Genomic DNA, 23772 nt, shown 5'->3' on the forward strand with positions numbered 1-23772 from the left:
CCTGTATTGTACTAAAAAAACTGGGGAAAAAAACAAATAGTGTGATAAAATGGTGAAAAAAATGCAAATTCACCACTGTTTTCTGTTTTTACAGTATTCATAGTATGGGAAAAGTGACTTTGCAAGTGTGATTACAGCGATACCAAATTTGCATAGTTTAATTATTATTTTATTGGCTATCTGATCGTTGCTCACCAGGTTCTTGCTTATCCATTTCAGAGCAGCATGATGTAGGGGCAGAGACCCTGATTCCAGCAATGTGTCACTTACTGGGTGTCTTGCTGTAGTTTTGATAACATAACTGTTTTATCTGCTGTAGATCTACCAGTTCTCTTAAAGTTGAGCTCTGTATATCCCCGCCCACACCAATGATTGGCTGCTTTATGTGGGCACTCTGCCAGTCAGTGGATAGGGCGGGATTATAAAGCGCTCATGATAATGGAGGACTACCTGGCAGCAGGGTTACTAGTCCTCTAGTGATAATCTAATGCTGATAAAACTGTCATTTTATCAAAACTACAGCAAGCAGCCCAGGAAATGACACATTGCTGGAATCAGGGTCTCTGTCTCTACATTATGCTGTTCTCACATTAGGCAGCAAAAACCTGGTGACAAATTTCCTTTAAGGAGAACCAGTTCTTCCCACCGGTTGCTTCTAGGTCATCAAACAGTCTACAGTACAAAGGTTTAACAAAAAAAATAGAATCTGTAATTTTCAACAAATTCTTGGAAAGAATGAAAATGAATGGGATGTTTTGTCTAATGCACCTGAAAGGTTTGATAAATGACTCTGCTTAGTGTATGATCTGAAACAGTCCAGATGGCTGCACCGTCATAACAAAGATCTGTATCCTACAACACAGGGCTAAGAGGGAATGCAGCCAGGAACTTCGCATTAAACAGGAGCACTGGAGTGTGAAGCGTTTGTCCTTCTATTTATCCCAATGTTGGTCCTACTCCAGGAGAGTTGATTCTGGAGAAGACTTTTAGAGCTTAGAAAAGATCCCTTTAATCCATTGATGTAGGGTTTGAATAAATATTCTGATTGGTAGCATCTACGACAATGACAAGGAATCTCGGAGGCGTACAGTTACCATTAAGCTATGCATGATTTTACACAACTAGGTTCTGCACTTTTTTCATAGATGTTATATTTTTGACCTGACACCTAATAATCAAACTGGACTCAAATGTCACGTCCATATAAAATAATGTCGGTAGCTTTAAGCTCAAGCTGCTGTGGTTCGGCGCCCAGTCCGATCCTCATTTGTAGCTCTTCTTGTGTTCCCAAGCATCCTGGACACCTTTTGCGCTTACTAAGTCCTTCAACTTCATGAATAGTCACTAGTCCTCATGGAACGTCATGACATGCACTGCACCACAACACCATGACTTTGTGGGATCTAGTAAGTGTCTTAGTTACTCCGGATGTTGAGCGGTGGCTGTTGAGCTCAGAAGTGACAGCGTTCTCTCACCGTGAGGGGTCATACCTCCTCCAGTCATTGCTCTTCTTCTTTTGCAACCTGATGTTTGAGAAAACGTTTGACCAAAAGGTCACATTTTTGGATGCTTAGCAAGAATCAAAACTATACTTTGCACTCTGACAAAGATAGCAAAGTTCTTTTTACAGACGTGAAGAGCTGGACTGGAAGTTGCAAATCAAATGTCATCCCTACTCTATGTTATATGGAGCGTAACTGGAGTGGTCAATTGGGAGGAAGAGCCAGGCGGTAAAACTATGGAACTCAAAAACTGCTGGTGTGAAAATACTGAAGTCATCACGTTGAAGATACTGGGGTCACTGCCTTGACTGGCCAGTTGGGAGTGTTGCGAGGCTTTGGGCACTCCATTGGGACACCACTTGTTGTCCTGCACAAAGAACTGTACTTTACAGCTGTGCAGACAATATCGAAAAGACGCTGGTCAATGGTAAGGGAATAACCACTTCCATCCACAGAAAAAAAGAAGAGACGCTTGAGGTCACTACAGGTTGGAAACACCAAATCAAATTTTTCGAAATCTATAGTTAATAAAAAGATTTGCACTGAAGGGATCCGACACCCTGTCCTGTTGTCCCTGGCATCTGGTCCTCATGAATGCACTTGGCTTTTTTGGCCGGACATCCAGGGCGCGTCTTGCATTTACTAGTCCTTACTACTAGACCTCATGATGTCGTGAAGCCTAGCAACATCATGATGTGACTCACACAACACCATGATGAACGTCTTACTGAGATGTCTATTAAGAGGACCACCTCTGGCCCTGTTCCAGCTGCCACCTTACAAGATGCCGGACCAGGTCAACACGAGTCTTTTTGCTCAACTCCGCGTTTTACAGGATGCTTGACATGACCACTTTTAGACTTAGCCCCCTTTACCTGGCCAGTACTGAATATGATTTTTTCTTATTTTTCATGTTTCCTTTTAAATGTAAAAAAAAAGAAAAAAAAGAAACCTCCTTATTAAATAAAACAAACACATCTAGCCAAGGCTTCTTGGATATGGGCAAGTCAAGAGAGATGGTCAGCTAAATCAATTGGCCAACAGCTACCTTGTGTATAGCCATATTGATTATTTTACTTAACTTTGTGGTTTTGTTAATTGATTATTATCTTTCTACTTCTCAATATTTACTCATCAAATGTAAAAAAAACAACAATCATTACCAATACTTCCAGATTTGAGAAGCAGAAGTCACAATTTCTGAATCTTTGTGTTCAAGCAAATAACTGAAAATGTTAATGCAATACAAAACCTGAAATAAAATCCTAGAAAATATAGGGTATTAATTTGGCATTTCTTCCTTGTTAAGTGCTTATTGCGTTATACATCTTGTAACTGTCTGAACAATGGCAGCATAAATAGAAAGTAAAGAAATTAGTGAAAAACGCTATTGTAAAAAAGAGTTTTAAATCCGAATCCAAGTCCTAGGTTTTTAAGAAAATGATCATCGTTAATAAAAAATGGAGATAAAAAACTAAAACAACCAAAAATAAAAAAGTTAAATTTGGTGATAGAAAGGGTAGATGCTGATCATTACTCACCTACACTGTATAAGGTAGACGTCCTGATAATTTGCCAGGAATTTCGATATCTCGACAGGTAATGAATCAGTTTTATGGGATAGTGATCACCTTGACAAGACATTTGAAAAAATGAAAAGTCGAAATAGGGTGGATACTGTAATAACTGAGTATTAAACATAAGCAGTAAAACCATGATTCAACGCTAATTCTCTTATTGGCCATAACAACACCTTACTAGCATCCTCCCAACCCCTATGTACAGGCATGAGCAGACTCGCCAGACTCCGACAGCCTGTCGACAGGCCTCCATGCTGCCAGTTGTGTGACTTCATTCCACCATAGCATAGATTCCTCATGCATACATATGGGAAAGAACTCCCTCATATTTTAGGTATCTGGAATGCATTTGCTAATGTTATGATACATTATCCATTTCTGTATTATATACAACTATCCATAGACGAGCACTATAGGCGGCATGTAGAAGTACACCGGGTCGTAAATTAGGCATTCCTCTAATATTTCCAAACACTTGGAATGTACACAATGGAGTAAAATATTACCATATCTAAATAATAATCATACTTTTGTAAAACTATGTTTAAACAACGATAAGAATGTTAAATAGCAGATTCATACACGGCTAGCGAACATATATCTGGGAACTACAGCTGTTTCATGCACTTTCGCCCAACCGCAATTTACATTACGTGAAATATCTTCTATACCCTCAGCATTATGAAAAAAAAATAGTTAAAACAATAGTTCGACTATGTGTCTCATCCATGTCTAAATATACTGGTGTAAATCCTGCCCCGGCTGCTAGGTGGCGCTGCACTAATATCACAGTCACAGCATGTGGCGGGTTAGCTTTTTGATTGCTGAGACTAGTTGATTCTTTCCTGTCTACATGTGTTTTGCTGCAGTTTGCTGGTAATATAATTTACTATCTGCCAGGAGCCATGAGTGGGGATCCCTTCTATGTAGACCCTAGCAGATAGTCACTAGCTGACAGTTATTGAGTTCAGCTAGCTAAGACCTAGTTTTTCTGATCCTTTGCCCCTGTGTGCAACTTCGTATATCCTGTTTTCTGATTTTGTTCCTGACGTGATCTCTTGGTATTGACAGCGCATGTTGACGCCTCTTGCTTCTGGCTCGCTCCTCCGGCCAGCATCTCTTCCGTAGAAGCAAACCACACTGTAAGACCAGATTCCTGTACAGGGGTTAAAGGGTGAAGACCGGGGCTCCTCTGGGACCTGCCAGACGAAGTCTGTCCAAGGGAGCCATGTTGAGCCTGCAGCTCATACGTGACACTATTTGGTTAAAAAAATGTCTCTAACCGTGACCTTTTAGGTCTGTTTGAACACACAGCAATGTGCAATATTTTCTGTGGACTTTTTTGGAATTTGATTCTGTTTGGGATAAAACACTTTGGCTAGATCATCACTTTCCTTATTTACTCTACCCAAAGAAAAAGGCAGAAAAATAAGAATATAAAACAATTAATATGGTTTATTGATAGTGTAGGTTTTTGAAAACATTTGCCAATATATCACAATAAAGACATATAAGGGGTTGTCCGGTGATCACATATTGATCGGTGGGATCAGACCACTAGGATCTGCACCGATAGGCAGAAGGGTAAACGGAGCGGCGGTGAACGTGCTCAGCCGCCACTGAATTAGTTCTCTATGGGGCTACCGAAAAAAGCTATTCTGTAAATCATTAAAGGGACTAAAGTCAGCGCAGAATGACTGTTCTTACCAAGCACAGGCGCTCGATGCACCATAGCGGAGTTAATCATTTATATACACCTTCCCACCTGCTTGTTTTCTCTCTATCTCTCCTCCTCCCTCTTTTGATTGAAAGCTCTGGCTTCATAGAACCAGAGAAGGATGGGATAGATGGAAACCGAGTAGGTGGGAAAGGGGCACTGAAACGTTTGGTCACACCAAGGGTGCTCCGAGCACCTGTGCTTGGACAGTCATTCTGTGCTGTCAGTGTCCCTTAAAGTGCACCTTACCACCTACTTGTTTTCCCTCTCTCTTCTTTGATTGACAGCTCTGGCTTTATAGAGCCAAAGAAGGGTAGAGATAGTGGATGTAGTGGAAAGCTGCACTTAAATGTTTGGCCACACCTTGAACAGTCATTCTGTGCTGGCAGAGTCCTTTTAAGCTTTTACCATTTTAAGTTTTTGCTGCCTTGTCAATGGAAGGACCATTTTTAACAATGTTATGTAAAGGAACAATGTATCCAAGCGTTAATCTGTTGTTTTGTTTTTTTTGCACTCTAGTACTTTGTTTGGAAGTTTGAATATCCCAGATCTTGTATCTGCCTTTCATTTGAGAAAATAGTCTTGTCAATCCGAGACATTGGACTGCCAACATTGCTTAGCCAATTTTTCCTGAAATAAAAAAACAAAAAAGATAGTTTGGAAAGTGCTAAAATACATATTGACGGTGGTGCCTGTATTCTTTGTTACTGGAATTTTTACACTTTTCCATTCATGAGTTCATGCACCAAGAATACAAACCTCACTTTGCTTTTTTTTTTTTTTTGCATAAAAATGTTTCTAATGGTGACTATCACGATCCCACTGGGGGTCGATCAGAGGACAACACAACACACACTCAATGGGATGGTAAAGGGGAGAGGAAGGCCCTAACAATAGAGAATAAGGGATGGGACATCTCCTGAGCTCCAACCTGAGCCTTTCCCTGCACTCCCCTAACGTCCTAAGTGGGTCCTTCCCCCCCACCGCCATCACGAACCTCATCCCTCACTGTCACCTCACACTGCCCTGGCTAGAGCACTGGCCGGCAAGGGCGCTAGCATCGCCATTGCAGATGGTACAACACAGGGAGTGCTGACAAACACAAGACAGACAAGGTAAAAACACAAACTTAGCTCCAGGCACTGCTGCCAAGCTACACACCACAGAGGACACAGAAACAGGACCCCGAACTCCAGAAGTAGCTGATACGGCGCTGACACCAGAGAGCTGCACACTCCAGGGCTGGTCTCCATAGAATAACTCTATCACCAACAGTCAGCTGACGCAACAGGTGACTATTTAAAGGATGGTGGGAGTGGTTACCACCCACATCAGCTGACCTAGTAACTCTGCAGCTGCAGTACGTTGCCAGCAAGGGAAACTGACATTTAACCCCTACTGGTCTGAAAGGAAAAAAGCTACATTTAAATTATAGTAAGAAAATAGGGGGGGAAGCCAGCACTGCTTAAGGTTAGAACGCATAAATTGAAGTGCATATGCACATAATATCCAGCTGTATTCAAAAATGAGATATTTGGCAAAAAAATTGATCAATTCAGTTGAGCCACCCCGCCGCGCCAAGGCAATCTCATGTGGGGGGTCCTACTCTACATTTATAATAAATACTGTGCCATTACGGCCTCCTAAGAGCATGACCACATCAAGTGCAATCTGTACCTGAACATTGCTGAATCGCTCCCATGAAGCCAGATGAAACAAGTGCAGATGAAGGTCAACCAGGTCTGAACACAGACATGTCAGGATTGACCTCCACACATTGCCCAACCAGCGAACATAGATGAAGGGCGATATTGGCCCGGACACAGATGCACAATTAAATAAAGCTTGGGGCAGGGCGGGGCTGCCGTGTGTGTGCACAGCAGCTTAGATCCATCATATTGAACACAGAAAAATTCACAGCGGACATAGCCAAGCGTGCACGGCAGCAGTGGTGGTGAGCCACAAACCAACAAGAAAATAGGGGGGGAAGCCAGCACTGCTTAAGGTTAGAACGCATAAATTGAAGTGCATATGCACATAATATCCAGCTGTATTCAAAAATGAGATATTTGGCAAAAAAATTGATCAATTCAATTGAGCCACCCCGCCGCGCCAAGGCAATCTCATGTGGGGGGTCCTACTCTACATTTATAATAAATACTGTGCCATTACGGCCTCCTAAGAGCATAACCACATCAAGTGCAATCTGTACCTGAACATTGCTGAATCGCTCCCATGAAGCCAGATGAAACAAGTGCAGATGAAGGCCAACCAGGTCTGAACACAGACATGTCAGGATTGACCTCCACACATTGCCCAACCAGCGAACATAGATGAAGGGCGATATTGGCCCGGACACAGATGCACAATTAAATAAAGCTTGGGGCAGGGCGGGGCTGCCGTGTGTATGCACAGCAGCCTAGATCCATCATATTGAACACAGAAAAATTCACAGCGGACATAGCCAAGCGTGCACGGCAGCAGTGGTGGTGAGCCACAAACCAACAACAAGAAAATAGGGGGGGAAGCCAGCACTGCTTAAGGTTAGAACGCATAAATTGAAGTGCATATGCACATAATATCCAGCTGTATTCAAAAATGAGATATTTGGCAAAAAAATTGATCAATTCAATTGAGCCACCCCGCCGCGCCAAGGCAATCTCATGTTGGTTTGTGGCTCACCACCACTGCTGCCGTGCACGCTTGGCTATGTCCGCTATAAAATTTTTCTGTGTTCATTATGATGGATCTAGGCTGCTGTGCATACACACGGCAGCCCCGCCCTGCCCCAAGCTTTATTTAATTGTGCACCTGTGTCCGGGCCAATATCGCCCTTCATCTATGTTTCCTGGTTGGGCAATGTGTGGAGGTCAATCTTGATATGTCTGTGTTCAGACCTGGTTGGCCTTCATCTGCACTTGCTTCATCTGGCTTCATGGGAGCGATTCAGCAATGTTCAGGTACAGATTGCACTTGATGTGGTCATGCTCTTAGGAGGCCGTAATGGCACAGTATTTATTATAAATGTAGAGTAGGACCCCCCACATGAGATTGCCTTGGCGCGGCGGGGTGGCTCAATTGAATTGATCAATTTTTTTGCCAAATATCTCATTTTTGAATACAGCTGGATATTATGTGCATATGCACTTCAATTTATGTGTTCTAACCTTAAGCAGTGCTGGCTTCCCCCCCTATTTTCTCCATTTAAATTATAGTGCCACGCATCCAAAAATGGATCATCACAGTAACTTTTTATTTGCGCCTTATTCAGTTTTTAATTTGAACCTCTTTTAACTTTGTTCTTAGCCACTTTTTTTTTTTTTTTTTTTTCTCTGGGTTAGGCTTTATCGGATCAGTTTTGATTATAAAGTTGTTTTCATCATTTTGCTTTTTTTTTTTTTTTAAATGTCAGAAAATGTTTTGCAATTGTAAGGCAGCATGGTGGCTCAGTGGTTAGCACTGTATATGGTGGCTAAGTGGTTAGTACTGTATGGTGACTCAGTGGTTAGCACTGCAACCTTGCAGTGTTGGGGTCCTGGGTTCAAATCCCACCAAGGACAACATTTGCAAGGAGTTTGTATGGTTTTTGTGGGTTTCCTTTGTGTTCTCCGGTTTCCTCCCACACTCCAGAGACATACTGATAGGGGATGTAAATTGAGAGCCCCAGTGGGGACAGTGATGATGATGTCTGTAAAGCGATGCAGAAAAAGATAGCGCTATATAAGCAAAGCTTAATAATAATTTTAAAAATTTGATGTGCAAAATCTGTCTCATTTTTTTCTTTGGTGTAGTTTAAGACTAACGTGCGACTTTGTAATCTAAAAAGGGGCTAGAAAGCTGAAAAGTCCCCAAAATAAGCATCTTCGAAGTTGCATCAATTCTTCAAACATTTTGGTCACATTTTTGTGAATTTGGTGCAATAATCACAAGACAAAATAAAAGATTTACTCATCCTTCTCCTCCACCCATGCAAATGATGACTTGGGGCCTAAAAGTCTGATAGTGACATAATAACAAAGAAAACACGATATTCTGTATTTACTATTAATTGGTTATTATTAACTGGTTGCATACAAATGGCTACAATGGGATCCCATAAACCGTGTACAAGGCTGCACAATATGGGAGGGCAATTAAACCAACAAGAAATGGACAAATTAGTAAAGGGTTCACGTTGTTGTAGCCGTGCAATAATTTATAAAATGTGGCACATAATAATGAAATTAACTGTACTCACATTATATCTACATTTTCCTTTGATCCCTGGACTTGCCCGGTGACTGTTCCATACGGGGTATTTTTCACCCATCCAACTACAGAAACCCGTTTGGCCTGTTCTTCTGTATACTGCAAGTACAAACAGACAGAATAAAGCGGGCTGTGTTCTCATGGAATCTTTCCTATGTTTGCAAATTGATGTGATCCATTAGGATCTGCAATTAAAAGGAGTAAAAAAACCCCATAAAATCAGTGTGAATAGCGTGCTACTCAGAAAACATTAGCATTATGGTACTAATCCTTATAGTCATATGATGATAGTGGAGGACAACACGCAATGCAATCCACACGTGAAAAATGCTGAAGCTCAAGCCTTTTACACAGTGCAATTGTGCTGTTTTGCAAGTTTTATCCCCAAAAAGCATAAGTTTAAGACAGTCCTTCATACTTTTTCTCTCTTTATAATCCACTCTTGCTTGCTCCATGCATCACACCACCAGCATACTTGCACAGAAGCCAGTCCTTCATACTTTTTTCTCTCTTTCTGATCCACTTTTGCTTGCTGCAAGCATCACGCCACCAGCATACTTGTGCAGAAGCCTGTCCTTCATACTTTTTCTCTCTTTATAATCCACTCTTGCTTGCTCCATGCATCACACCACCAGCATACTTGCACAGAAGCCAGTCCTTCATACTTTTTTCTCTCTTTCTGATCCACTTTTGCTTGCTGCAAGCATCACACCACCAGCATACTTGTGCAGAAGCCATTCCTTCATGCTTTTTCTCTTTCTGATCCACTTTTGTTTGCTGCAAGCATCGCACCACTAGCATACTTGTGCAGAAGCCATTCCTTCATGCTTTTTCTCTCTTTCTGATCCACTCTTGCTTGCTCCATGCATCACACCACCAGCATACTTGCACAGAAGCCAGTCCTTCATAATTTTTTCTCTCTTTCTGATCCACTTTTGCTTGCTGCAAGCATCACGCCACCAGCATATTTGTGCAGAAGCCATTCCTTCATGCTTTTTCTCTCTTTCTGATCCACTTTTGTTTGCTGCATGCATCACACCACCAGCATAATTGCTCAGAAGCCTGTCCTTCATACTTTTTCTCTCTTTCTGATCCACTTTTGTTTGGCGCATGCATCATGCCACCAGAATACTTTTGCAGAAACCAATCCTGTATCAGTGAATCTGGCACAGGTGAATTTTGTAAGGGTTAGCAGGGAAAAGGGTGCTCTGTGGTTATTATAATATCGTTAGTGTATTATTTATTCTAGGGGTGCAATGTTTTTATTCTAGGGACACAATGTTTTCTATTATGGGGAGCACAGCAGTAACATTTATTCTAGCGGCACTTTGCATTATAGTATTATAATTATAGGGGCAACTGTATTATTTTTTATTCTTGGGCGCAGTATATTACATTTTTTGTGCATGCACAGAGCATTAGAGGGTATAAGTGTAGATTATTTATTTCAGTGGCGATTTCAGTGTGTAGCAGTGTTATTTTTTAGAAAGCACAGTGGGTGGCAGTATTATTTTTAGGAGGCAAAGCATGTGGCCCTTTTAAGAATTTGGGCTTTTTATATAGGATCAGAGACTGATGCATTTAAGAACTTAAGGTTTCTGGGCAGTAAATCTTGCAGAGGCGAGACATAGCAGGAAGATGTCATCAAGGTCTGAGCCAGATGGAGAAGAAAGGAAGGAAAAAGACTGACGTGAATAGTAAGTCACTGAATGTCATTGTGACTTCTACCTCAGATTGTGTTTCATTAGTACTTTGTTCACCCAGGAAATAACTCTCATCATGTTTTAACATTCTGTAGGTCATAGCTGGAGCTGTAGTTTCACATGGTAGAATGCATTACCCTGACTCTGGGATGAAAATCTGCAGTTAGTCTATGTGACTACAAACTTCTAAATCCTCATGCATCGCATACCGTCAGGATTGTAGAGTGCCAGTGGTGAGAGCCGTTTGCATACTTCCTACTAGACGTGCAGAGACATTAGTGAATTGCGCGTGGTCGTGCACGACTAATTGCTACATTACAGCATATATGCAAATCCCATGCTTATGGTCATCGTGGAGTCCTGATAGCGTGCAGTGTATGCTGTGAGGATTCAGAAGTCTGCAGTCACATAGAGCGACTACAGACTGTTATGTCAAACCTGGAATACCCCTTTAATTGGACAAATATATGATATGCATATAAACTGCAGCTGCTATAGTAAGAACTAATCCCAAGTTTTACTATGCTTCTTGTTGTTCTTGTTATTTCTTCCAGTTCTCTTTGTATTGATTCCAGCAGAGAATTAAAATGTTTCTTTTTCACGTAGTTTCTTTTATCTGCTGAATCCTTACATAAAACGCTTTTGTTTTTGGCTCGGTGGGACGCAGCTTAATGTCGGAATTATGTCGGCATCTCTTGAGCTATTTACTAGGTAACCAGTAATTCTCAGCTGTTTAAAAATAAAGCTGTTTGGTTCTGAAATAAAAGTCACTTTTGTAGCGTAAACTTTCGGGCTCTTTTGTGGTGGATTTTCTTATCCTCTTTATCCAGGCAGCAATGTAAACCATGGAAATTTTCATTCCGGTTGCTGTAGCTGCTATTAACATGTTACACCCCACTACACCCTAGCAACACCCGATTGAAAGACAATCCAAAACACAATCTTAGTCATGATGATTGGCATCAAAAACGTCAGCCTTTAACAGGGTGATACTGGACCAGTACATTTATTTAAGACCTCAGACCAGAACTATTATATTCAGACACCCCCAACTTATCTATTTCACTATGGGGTCCCTGCAGCTGACACTCTCAATAATGGGGGTCCCTTAAACTAAACCGCACTCTTTTAGTCTTAGGGGTGGCACCCGCACAATTTAAGTCACCGATCAGTGTAAAGAAAAGGGCAGTTGTGACCACGCAACCAGCACTGACTGACAGCAGCCCATCACTAGACCTGGCAGTCAGTCAGTGCCAGGGCGCAATTACAGCTGCCACTTTGTTTATACTGATTGGTGACTGAACCTGTGCCCACCCCTATGACTGAAAGCTGCTGGGGGGAATAAAGTTAATTTACTCCTAGCAGTGGGGCTCTCATTTCTGGTGCCACTCTTATGACTGAAAACTGCTGGGGAGGAATAACATTGATTTCCACGTGGCAGTGGGGCTCTCAGTGCCAGCGCCACCCATTTGACTGAAAGCTGCTGAGGAGGAATAAAGTTAATTTCCTCCTGGCAGTAGGGCTCTCAGTGCAGGTGCCAGCCCTATGCCTGAAAGCTTCTAGGGAGGAATAAAGTTCATTTGCTCCTGGCAGTAGGGCTTTTGGTGCCGGTGCCACCCATATGACCGAACGCTGCTGGGGAGAAATAAAGTTAGTTTCCTCCTGGCAGTGGGGATCTCAGTGCCGGCACCACGCCTATGACTGAAAGCTGCTGGGGAGAAATAAAGTTAATTTCCTCCTGGCAGTAGGGCTCTCAGTGCAGGTGCCAGCCCTATGCCTGAAAGCTTCTAGGGAGGAATAAAGTTCATTTGCTCCTGGCAGTAGGGCTTTTGGTGCCGATGCCGGCGCCACCCCTATGACTGAAAGCTGCTGGGGAGAAATAAAGTTAGTTTCCTCCTGGCAGTGGGGATCTCAGTGCCGGCACCAGGCCTATGACTGAAAGCTGCTGGGGAGAAATAAAGCTCATTTCCTCCTGGCTGTGGGGCTTTCAGTGCCAGTACCACCCCTATGACTAAAAGCTGTGCTGGAGAGGAATAAAGTTCATTTCCTCCTGGCTGTGGCTCTCAGTCCTGACACATGGGGTTAATAACATTTTACTGAAATTTGTCATGATGACAGACCCTTTTGGTCAGATATAAAATATGATAGAACAATATCCTCTGAGGAGTGGTAACAATATTATCAGTGAATACGAAATATTGTGCGCTAAATTTAGCACTGGGTGCTCTACAGCTTATTGGCACCAGAAATTGATTGATTGTACAGGGAATCATTATCCCACACCTTTAAAAATGGTTTCAAATGAGAGAAGCATGTTCATATGAAATAACAATGAGCTTTGCACCTATGTGTTTACGCCAATGCAGCTTCTGCAGAGTGATCACTGGTATTAATTAACACAGGAAAGAACTTGTTGTGGTTACTCGCTGGGTGTGAACCATCTCTAGATTATTACACTTTTATTCCTGAGATTTGGGGAACTCCCATGACATTCCCATTCATTTGTTCTATTGTGTAATGACTTGTATATGGACTCCTGTACTGTATTAAGGTGAGATTTTGTGACATTTCATAGTCTTGTGTATGGTCACATCACTAATGTGTTAATTTCTCACTTAGAAACATGAATGCAATAGTCTACTTGGTATATAAATGTGTGGGTATCCAAAACCAGAATTGCTTCATTACCTGACTGCAGGCTTGTGAATGATCACAGCGCGCAGTGTGCACACTGTCAGGATTCTCTGCAAGCGGGTATGTGACCACGATTTGCATATACATACAGTATGCAGTTACGTGCCAACTAGTCGTGCATGGTCTCACTCAATTTAAGTGAATTGAGGCCACACACATCTAGTCGAAATATCACTGTCAGGATTCTCCGATGCAGGGAGCAGGCGGGCAAGTGACCACGATTTGCATATATGAGGTTATGTGCCGACTAGACATGCATGGCCTCGCTCAGTGTAAGTGAACCGAGAGAGGCTGCACACATCTAGTCGGAGTGTCACTGTCAGGATTCCCTGATGCAGGGAACAGGCAGGTGACCACGATTTGCATATATGAGGTTATGTGCCGACTAGATATGCATTGCCTCGCTCAGTGTAAGTGAACCGAGAGAGGCTGCACACATCTAGTCGGAGTGTCACTGTCAGGATTCCCTGATGCAGGGAACAGGCAGGTGACCACGATTTGCATATATGAGGTTATGTGCCGACTAGACGTGCATGGCCTCACTCAATGTAAGTGAATTGAGTTATTAATCATGTGATGTCATAGACCTGATGAAAAAGAGAATAATTATCTGGGTAGAAAAGGAAATGAGCAATTGTAAGTACACAGTGCTATATAATATGATGACTGCAATATATTAACCCCTTTCTGACATGTGACGTACTATCCCGTCCACAGTACCCGGGCCCCTATGACCGGGGACGGGATAGTACGTCATTGCGATCAGCTGTGCCCCCGTGGGGGGGCGCCGCTGATCGCGACCGGTTGTCAGCTGATTATCACAGCTGACACCTGGCACTATGTGTCGGGGCGGTCACGAACCCTCCTCGGCACGTTAACCCCTGATCTGACACAGCGCTGTGTGAAGTGTCAGATCAGCGATCTGACACTTCACAGTAATGTCCCCCCCGAGACAAAGTAATAAAGTTAAAAAAAGTGTAAAAATAATTTTAAAAAAATCACTAAATAAATTTAAAAAAAAATCCCTAATAAATTCATTTTTTGGAAATAAAAAAACAAAAAAAACAATAAAAGTAAACATATTTAGTCCTATAGCCCTATAAAAGTGTCCCACTAGTTAACCCCTTTAGTGACCCCCTTAAAAAATAACAAACAAAGCCAAAAACAATGCTTTATCATCTTTATGCCGAACAAAAAGTGCAATAATGCGCAATCAAAAAGATACATATAAATATCCATGGTACCGCTGAAAACGTCATCTTGTCCCACAAAAAGACGAGCCTTCATACAGCGTCATCAGCGAAAAAATTAAAAAAAGTTATAGCTCGCAGAATAAAGCGATGCAAAAATAATTATTTTTTATATAAAATAGTTTTTATTGCATAAAAGCGCCAAAACATAAAAAAAACATAAATGAGGTATCGCTGTAATCGTACTGACCCAAAGAATAAAAGCGCTTTATCAATTTTACTACATGCAGAACTGTGTAAATGCACCCCCCAAAAGAAATTCATGAAATGCTGGTTTATGTTCATTCTGCGTCACAAAAATCGGAATAAAAAGCGATCAAAAAATGTCACGTGCCCGAAAATGGTACCAATAAAAACGTCAACTCGTCCCGCAAAAAATAAGACCTAACATGACTCAGTGGGTCAAAATATGGAAAAATTATAGCTCTCAAAATGTGGTGATGCAAAAACTATTTTTACAATAAAAAGCGTCTTTTAGCGTAATGACAGCCGCCAAACATAAAAACCGCCATAAATAGTAAATCAAACCCCCCGTTATCACCCCCTTAGTTAGTGAAAAATAATAAAAAATTTTAAAAAAATGAATTTATTTCCATTTTCCCATTAGGGTTAGGGCTGAGATTAGGGTTAGGGGTGTGTTGGGGTTAGGGTTGGAGTTAGAATTGGGGAGTTTCCACTGTTTGGGCACATCAGGTGCTCTCCAAACGCAACATGGCGTCTGATCTCAATTCCAGCCAATTCTGTGTTGAAAAAGTCAAACAGTGGTAATCCCCTCCAAGCTCTGCCATGTACCCAAACAGTGGTTTATCCCCACATAAGGGGTATCAGCCTACTCAGGACAAATTGCACAACAACTTTTGGGGTCCAATTTCTCCTGTTACCCTTGGGAAAATAAAAAATTGGGGGCAAAAATATCTTTTTTGTGGAAGAAAAATATGATTTTTTTTTATTTTTATGGCTCTACGTTATAAACTTCTGTGAAACACTTGGAGGTTCAAAGTGCTCACCACACTTCTAGATAAGTTCCTTGGGGGGGGGTCAAGGCAACATGACACCCGCAGACCATTCCATCAAAGTCTGCATTCCAAAACGTCACTACTTCCCTTCCGAGCCCCGACGTGTGCCCATACAGTAGTTTTCTCCCACATATGGGATATCAGCGTACTCAGGACAAATTGAACAACTTTTTGGGTCCAATTTCTCCTTTTACCCTTGGGAAAATAAAAAAATTGGGGACTAAAAGATCATGTTTGTGGAAAAAATGATTTTTTTATTTTCACGCCCGGGCGTTATAAACTTCTGTGAAGCGCTTGAGGGTTCAAAGTGCTCACCACACATCTAGATAAGTTCCTTCGGGGGTCTAATTTCCCAAATCGTCTCATTTGTTGGTGGTTTCCACTGTTTAGGCACATCAGGGGCTTTCCAAACGCGGCATGGCGTCTAATCTCAATTCCAGCCAAAAAAGTCAAATGGCGCTGCTTCCCTTCTGAGCTCTGCCATGCGCCCAAATAGTGGTTTACCCCCACATGTGGGGTATGAGTGTACTCAGGACAAATTGCACAATAACTTTTGGGGTCCTGTTACCCTTGCGAAAATAAAAATTGGGGGTGAAAAGATCATTTTTTGGAAAAATATGATTTTTTAATTTTACGGCTGTACGTTATAAACTTCTGTGAAGCCCTTGGGGGTTCAAAGTTCTCACCACACATCTAGATGAGTTCCTTGGGGGGGGGGGTCTAGTTTCCAAGATGGTGTAATTTGTGGGGGTTTTCCACTGTTTTGGCATATCAGGGGCTTTCCAAATGCGACATGGTGTCCAATCTCAATTCCAGCCAAAAAAGTCAAATGGCGCTGCTTCCCTCCCGAGCTCTGCCATGCGCCCAAATAGTGATTTACCAACACATGTGGGGTATCAACGTACTCAGGACAAATTGCACAATAACTTTTGGGGTCCTGTTACCCTTGGAAAAATAAAAATTGGGGGTAAAAAGATCATTTTTGTGGAAAAAAATTGTCATGATCCAGGACGGGGTTTCGCTGTGGCCTGTCCTGGTCAGACTGGGGGTTAATTGTTCTTCCCTCTCTCTGGTAGAGGGTGGCTATTTAATGTTCACTGGACCTAGGTCCGGTGTCAGTTATACTCCTGCCCTCGGCTGAGTTAGTTGACCTCTTGTATATGTGTTCCTTGTGCCTGATAACTTGTTGCTTGTTTGGTTGTGATCCGGTTCTGTCCCTGTTACGAGTTCTGCCTGTCCCTCTTGTACCGCACCGCTCTCGTGTATGACCTTTGGCTTTGTCTGATCTCCCGTCTGTTTACCCCTCCTGTACCTCGTTGGCCCGTACTGTGTATGACCTCCGTTTTGCCCGACTCTGAGTTTTCTACCTTCTCTGAAAGCAGGACGCTAAGCCCCGCCCCCTTGCAGTCACATGACCGTAGGTCCTGTGCCGGCTTGCTAAACTTCAGCGTTCAGGTTCTGTGCATCTGTACTTTCTGGCTGTTCTTGTCCCCAGGGGTCCCTACAGTGCGGGTGAGTCCCTGCTCAGCGGAGGCTGTACGCCGGCGCTGTCAGGATCCTGATAAAAATATGATTTTTTTAATTGTACCGCTGTACGTTATAAACTTTTGTGAAGCCCTTGGGGGTTCAAAGTTCTCACCACACATCGAGATAAGTTCCTTGGGGGGCCTAGTTTCCAAACTGGTGTCATTTGTGGGGAGTTTCCACTGTTTTGGCACATCGGGGGGCTCTCCAAACGTGACATGGCGTCCGATCTGAATTCCAGCCAATTTTGCAGTGAAAAAGTCAAACGGCGCTCCTTCCCTTCTGAGCTCTGCCATACACCGAAACAGTGGTTCCCCCCCACATATCAGGTATCAGCGTACTCAGGACAAACTGCACAATAACTTTTGCAGTCCAATTTCTCCTGTTACCCTTGGTAAAATAAAAAAAATTGGACCTGAAGTAATTTTTTTTGTGAAAAAAAGTTAAACGTTCATTTTTTTTAAATATTCAAAAAATTCCTGTGAAGAACCTGAAGGGTTAATAAACTTCTTGAATGCGGTTTTGAGCACCTTGAGGGGTGCAGTTTTTAGAATGGTGTCACTTTTGGGTATTTTCTATCATATAGACCCCTCAAAGTGACTTCAAATGTGATGTGATCCCTAAAAATAAAATGGTGTTGTAAAAATGAGAAATCGCTGGTCAAATTTTAACCCTTATAACTTCCTAACAAAAAAAATGTTGGTTCCCAAATTGTGCTGATGTAAAGTAGACATGTGGGAAATGTTACTTATTAATTTTTTTGTGTGCCACATCTCTGTGATTTAAGGGCATAAAAAGTTGGAAAATTGCGAAATTTTCAAAATTGTCGCCAAATTTCCGTTTTTTTTACACAAATAAACGCAAGTTATATCAATGAAATTTTACCACTAACATGAAGTACAATATGTCACGAGAAAACAATGTCAGAATCACCGGGATCCATGGAAGTGTTCCAGAGTTAATACCTCATAAAGGGACAGTGGTCAGAATTGTAAAAATTGGCCCGGTCATGAACGTGCAAGCCACCCTTGTGGGTAAAGGGGTTAAGAGGATAAAAAGTTTGATTGGAGGAGAGGTTCTTTAAGTGGAATCCTTTGCCAAACATAAAAGATAGAAAAATTGTAAAAATGTAAAAGCCCATGATGATTCAATACTGTCTTCATCCATAAGCTGTTCATGTTTTGTCATCTTGGTGACTTTTTATGCAGAGCGCAGTAGTCGAGATGAGTTTGTCATCAGCTGCTATGCTCTGCATAGGCAGCGATAGAGAAGACAAAGCTCCCTTGGTTATACTGAGCTATGTCATTTCGGTTGTTGCCTATTCAGAGTGCAACAGTTGATGACAAACTAATCTTGTCTGCTGCGCCTGGATGACATCCGAGTGCGGTCCGATTTTCACAAACTGACTGTATGGAGAAGGTGGAGAAACTATTTTTCTCACAAACTCGGAAAAACGGATCCTACCCTGATCAGAGTCCGATTAGCAAAATCAGACCGTTTTTCTTTAATGGAGAGAAAACGTTTGTGTGACCCCAGCCTAACTCCCAGCTGCAGCTTGTAATGTGCAATGTGAGATTTGAGCGGCAGCAATGGAAGGTCACCAAAGATCTGTCAATTAGGTTCGATGGGAGGAGACAGTCAAACTTTTACAAGGGTCACTACAGTCATTTTCACCTGGATTTTCATAGTAAGTACACTAGCTTCATCATCCCAATAATGTATGCTGTTTGTGAAATTTGGAGATCCCCTTTAAGAACACTACAAATCTTTAGAATCAATCTGCTATCATAAAATTTGTAAGTGGCCCTATATAAACTTTCGCCATTTACAGTAAGTCCTAGCTTTTCAGTGTAGCCTCCTGTCTTCACTCATGATTTCCTCAGCATTGTCTCGTTATCTATATAGCGATGTCCTTTTATTATTTGAAACCTAGCAGAGAGCGGTTTTACTCTTCTGCGCTGTTTTTTTTTGGCTAGAATTAGCTTAGTCTTTCTTTCGAAAACTATAGTGAAAAATTTGCACTATGCCATCAAATCTGTAACATGGAAATGGAGTTTGGAAAACCATATTAATACTGGACATACAGACATGGCTGAAAGTGTTGGCACCCTTGAAATTGTTCCAGAAAATTAAGTATTTCTCCCAGAAAATTATTGCAATTACATGTTTTGTTTGGCTTGTGTAAGCTGAAAAATGTGCCAAATTCATTAGGAGGCACACGCTGTTTTACAGACTGTATTGTGCTTCACGTACATGAGGCTGAAGCATGAACCGGTAACATGTCTATGTAGAGTAGCTGTAGGGTGGGTCCTGTACAATCAATTCCTCCTGTGGGCCCTAAGCACTTCAGTCCAACCAAGAATGGAAACAAAGCGCTGGAAAATGCTAAAGTGGCCAGCAAGGAGTCTGGATCTAAATCCCATTGATCACCCGTGGAGAGATCTTAAAATTGCTGTTGGGAGAAGGAGCCTTCAAATATCAGGGACCTGGAGCAGAAGAAAAAGAAGAGTGCTCCAAAATTACAAGCGAGAGGTCTAAGAAGGTTGTTGATTGTTATAGGAGGCGATTGATTGCAGTTATTTATTCCAAAGGGTGTGCGACCAAATATTAAGTTGAGGGTGCCAACAATTTTGTCCGGACCATTTTGGGTTTTGTAAGATATCAAGTACAATTTGCCTTTTTTCCTCTATTTTTCTGTGTTGTTCCAATACACACAAAGGAAATAAAGGTGTGTATAACAAGACATGTGTATTTGTAATATTTTTCTGGGAGAAATATTTCATTTTCTGGAATTATTTCAAGATTGCCCACACTTTCGTCGATGACTGCATAGTGCCGTAATAACCTGTTGTGGAGTTTTGGTGCAAAGCCCAAGCGCAAAATTTGAAACTTTTGAAAGTTTAAAAAGTTGTACAAAAATTCTGTGCATAGTTACATAGGTTGAAAAAAAGACCTAGGTCCATCAAGTTCAACCTTTTTCTATCAATTGTGCCTTGAAAAATTATTCATACCCGCTAATGTGAAAAAATGTAGAAAGGTTAACGAGGTATTAATACTTTTTCAAGGAACTGTACATGATTGTCGGCAGCAGCTATGGACATTAGATCGCTGAGAGATTTGTCATTATGTTCTTGTTCTTCTTGTCTTTTCTTCTGGTTTCCTTTGTACGGATTCCAGGAGAACTAACACAAACCCCATACGTCTGCTCTTGTCTGCACAGTAAAGCATTGTGGAATATGTTTTCTTAACTTAAGAAAAAAAATCTAATAATATTTACGTCTGTGAATATTTCTATGAAATCAGAAAATGATGGTGCTAGATCATGATATTTCCTTCACCTTCCCAAACAAAAGGAAGCACACTGCAAACACAACAATGCGGGAACATGTTCAATCAATATCAAAGCATTTGCACTGTACCTTTCTGAAGAAGACCCCTGGAAGAAATAATAAAACACATGACACATTATGCCTATATTTTACGATTAATGCAACATTTGTGTCTTCTATTGAACAAACGCTAGAAATGAATCACACAACAGAGGTTATCATTTCCTGCTGAACTGTTCCATTTGTTTCAGTTGCGGAATGTGGGCTTAGCCAAGGGGGAAAGATTCAGTTTGTCCTATTGCATATGGGGCAGGGAGACTGCAGCTAGTTGTCTTACAGCCAGACACAAGGCACTGAAGAAGAGAGGAGAAGTTGGCTAGGCTACTGGGACACAGATAACATTTTTTTAATATATATTCCTCAACTATAGCTTGTGATATCAGACAAAATAACATTAAAGATAAAAGTAATAAATAAAAGGGGTTATTTTTTTTTCTTTTACAATGTGCTTAAAAACTAACAGGCAGGGAATTGCTAACAGAGGCAGCTACCTGCCCGATCTACTCGGCGCCGACTCAGATCAGTCATTGATAGTGTTGAGCGATACCATTCAATACCCAAAAATATCGTATCGGATGGTATCGCCCGATACGAAAAAAATATCGGGTATCGCTGATTCCGATACCGGAAGTCCCATTCAAGTCAATGGGACTTCCGGTATCGGAATTTAAAAAAGCCCTTTATTTCCTTGTTGGCTAATTCTACATAATTGAAAACAAATAAGAATCATGTAGAATGTATTGTGGGAGGTGGAGGAGACATTAAAGGCATAGTGGTTTATTCAAATCACATGGCATAGCATTAATTCCATTTTTTTTTCAAGACGTTCGGAGTTAAAAAGATATTGACTATGTTAACCTTTTTTATATTTTGTCAGATATGTATGTTTCACAACTTCCATGCTCTTCATGTTCTTTTGTACTTCTCCCACACTTTCTCCTTCGTGATCCGCAGCAGTAGCATTTTTTTCATCAACTTTTTCTTCACCTTATTCATCTTCTTCTTCTCATTAATTTTTTTTTTCCATTCTTCATATTCTTCTTATTCAGCTATTATTAATTTTCATATGCTATTTCTTCATCTTCTTCCTATTCTTCTTTGTCTTCATTTTCTTATGGTGACAGGCATTCCTGTAGTACTTATCTATAAAAGTTATAAGATTACACCTTATGTTCTGCCTGTCACTAAAGATTTACAACAGGATTTGTCCGCGTTCAGTTTGGCCTGCAGCAGCAGGCATTTTCCAGGGGCACCACGAGGAGGAACGGACTCACCCCATTTACTGCTTAGTCTTCTTCTGCTTATAATTTTGATTTCTTCTATGCTGATTTTTAGTCTTATGCTTAATGTTCTTCTGCTTTCTGTTCTTCTGCTTTTGCTTCTTCTGCTTCTTGTTCTTCTGTCTTTTGTTCTGTATCTTGGTGGTTGTCTTCATGTTCTTTGTCCTCTTGGTCTTATTATTTAGGGTCATATTTCTGGTCTTCTTTGGTGTGGTCTTCAGGGTCGTCGTCATCAGGGTCGTCGTCATGGAGATCAATAAGGATTACCAAAGACAATTTCAAAAAGCTTGATCTTGGAAATGTAGCAGAAGGTACAAGAAGGCTCAGAAACTGGCGAGAACCAGCAGACAGTGCTGGCACCCGGATGGGTAGCAGAAGGAACAAGAGCCAATGGCACTACCGAGGACCAACTGACGGTGCTGGACCACGGTTACTAAGCAGAAGGTACCTGTGCTAAAAAGCACTACCAAGGACCAGCTGACGATGCTGGACCTCGGATACCGAGATGGAGGCACCTAGGCCAAAGGCTGTGGTGAGAACCAGCAGACAGTGCTGGCACCCGGATGGGTAGCAGAAGGAACAAGAGCCAATGGCACTACCGAGGACCAACTGACGGTGCTAGACCATGGTTACTAAGCAGAAGGTACCTGTGCTAAAAAGCACTACCAAGGACCAGCTGACGGTGCTGGACCTCGGATACCGAGATGGAGGCACCTAGGCCAAAGGCTGTGGCGAGAACCAGCAGACAGTGCTGGCACCCGGATGGGTAGCAGAAGGAACAAGAGCCAATGGCACTACCGAGGACCAACTGACGGTGCTGGACCACTGTTACTAAGCAGAAGGTACCTGTGCTAAAAAGCACTACCAAGGACCAGCTGACGGTGCTGGACCTCGGATACCGAGATGGAGGCACCTAGGCCAAAGGCTGTGGCGAGAACCAGCAGACAGTGCTGGCACCCGGATGGGTAGCAGAAGGAACAAGAGCCAATGGCACTACCGAGGACCAACTGACGGTTCTGGACCACGGTTACTAAGCAGAAGGTTCCCGCAGCCCACATAGGAGTCACCTAAACTGCAGGCACCGTAGAGTCGGCTAACCTGGCCGCAAGACGACAGGACAACGGATTGGTGGCATAGTGACCTTGACACTACCCGGAAACAGCAGGCGTGCTGAAAACAGGCTGGGCAACAGGGAGTACCCGTGCCAAAGACACTGCCGAGAACCAGCTGACGGTGCTGGAACCCAGATGGGTAGCAAAAGCTACAAGAGCCAATGGCACTACCGAGGAACAGCTGACGGTGCTGGACCACGGTTACTAGGCAGGAGGTACCTGTGCTAGAAAGCACTACCAAGGACCAGCTGACAGTGCTGGACTTCGGATACCGAGATGGAGGCACCTAGGCCAAAGGCTCTGGCGAGAACCAGCAGACAGTGCTGGAACCCGGGTGGGTAGCAGAAGGTACCCATTCAAAGCAAAGTAGCCATGCCGCAAGCCGGCCGCAGTTACCGAAACCCACAGTCCTACAGGGGGTCCATGTCCCATTGGCACTACGGATCCAGCCTTCAGTGCCAGTTCCCGCAGTCCACATAGGAGTCACCTAAACTGCAGGCACCGTAGAGTCGGCTAACCCGGCCGCAAGACGACAGGACAACGGATTGGTGGCATAGTAACCTTGACACTACCCGGAAACAGCTGGCGTGCTGGAACCAGGCTGGGCAACAGGGAGTACCCGTGCCAAAGACACTGCCGAGCACCAACTGGCGTTGTTGGAGCCCAGAGACAATCATGGTGCAGGCCGAGGCCTACTTGGTGGCAGTTTTTGATTGTTTGTAGGCTACAACAGACTGTCAACGTGCTCCAATTAGGC

At 42.4% G+C, this 23772-nt stretch overlaps 1 protein-coding gene across 3 annotated transcripts in view; it reads right to left on the minus strand.

Moving 5' to 3' along the window:
• Positions 1-4517: 4517 nt before the first annotated feature.
• Positions 4518-23772, minus strand: part of LOC141058427 (acylphosphatase-2-like) — a 95982-nt gene continuing 76727 nt past the window's right edge. For 2 of the 3 annotated variants that reach the window (XM_073554678.1, XM_073554679.1), the window contains 2 exons: positions 9037-9146; positions 4518-5429 (listed from right to left, as the gene is read on the minus strand). In XM_073554678.1, the coding sequence (XP_073410779.1) occupies positions 5315-5429; positions 9037-9146 (225 nt within the window). In that variant the 3' untranslated portion in view covers positions 4518-5314. Of the gene's footprint in view, positions 5430-9036; positions 9147-20653; positions 20671-23772 lie in introns of all 3 variants that reach the window. The other variant, XM_073554680.1, reaches the window with a different exon arrangement.

This window comes from Dendrobates tinctorius, unplaced genomic scaffold, assembly GCF_039654945.1.
Source record: "Dendrobates tinctorius isolate UK_male_01 unplaced genomic scaffold, ASM3965494v1 ptg000211l, whole genome shotgun sequence".
In the NCBI taxonomy this organism is placed as follows: Eukaryota; Metazoa; Chordata; class Amphibia; order Anura; family Dendrobatidae; genus Dendrobates; species Dendrobates tinctorius.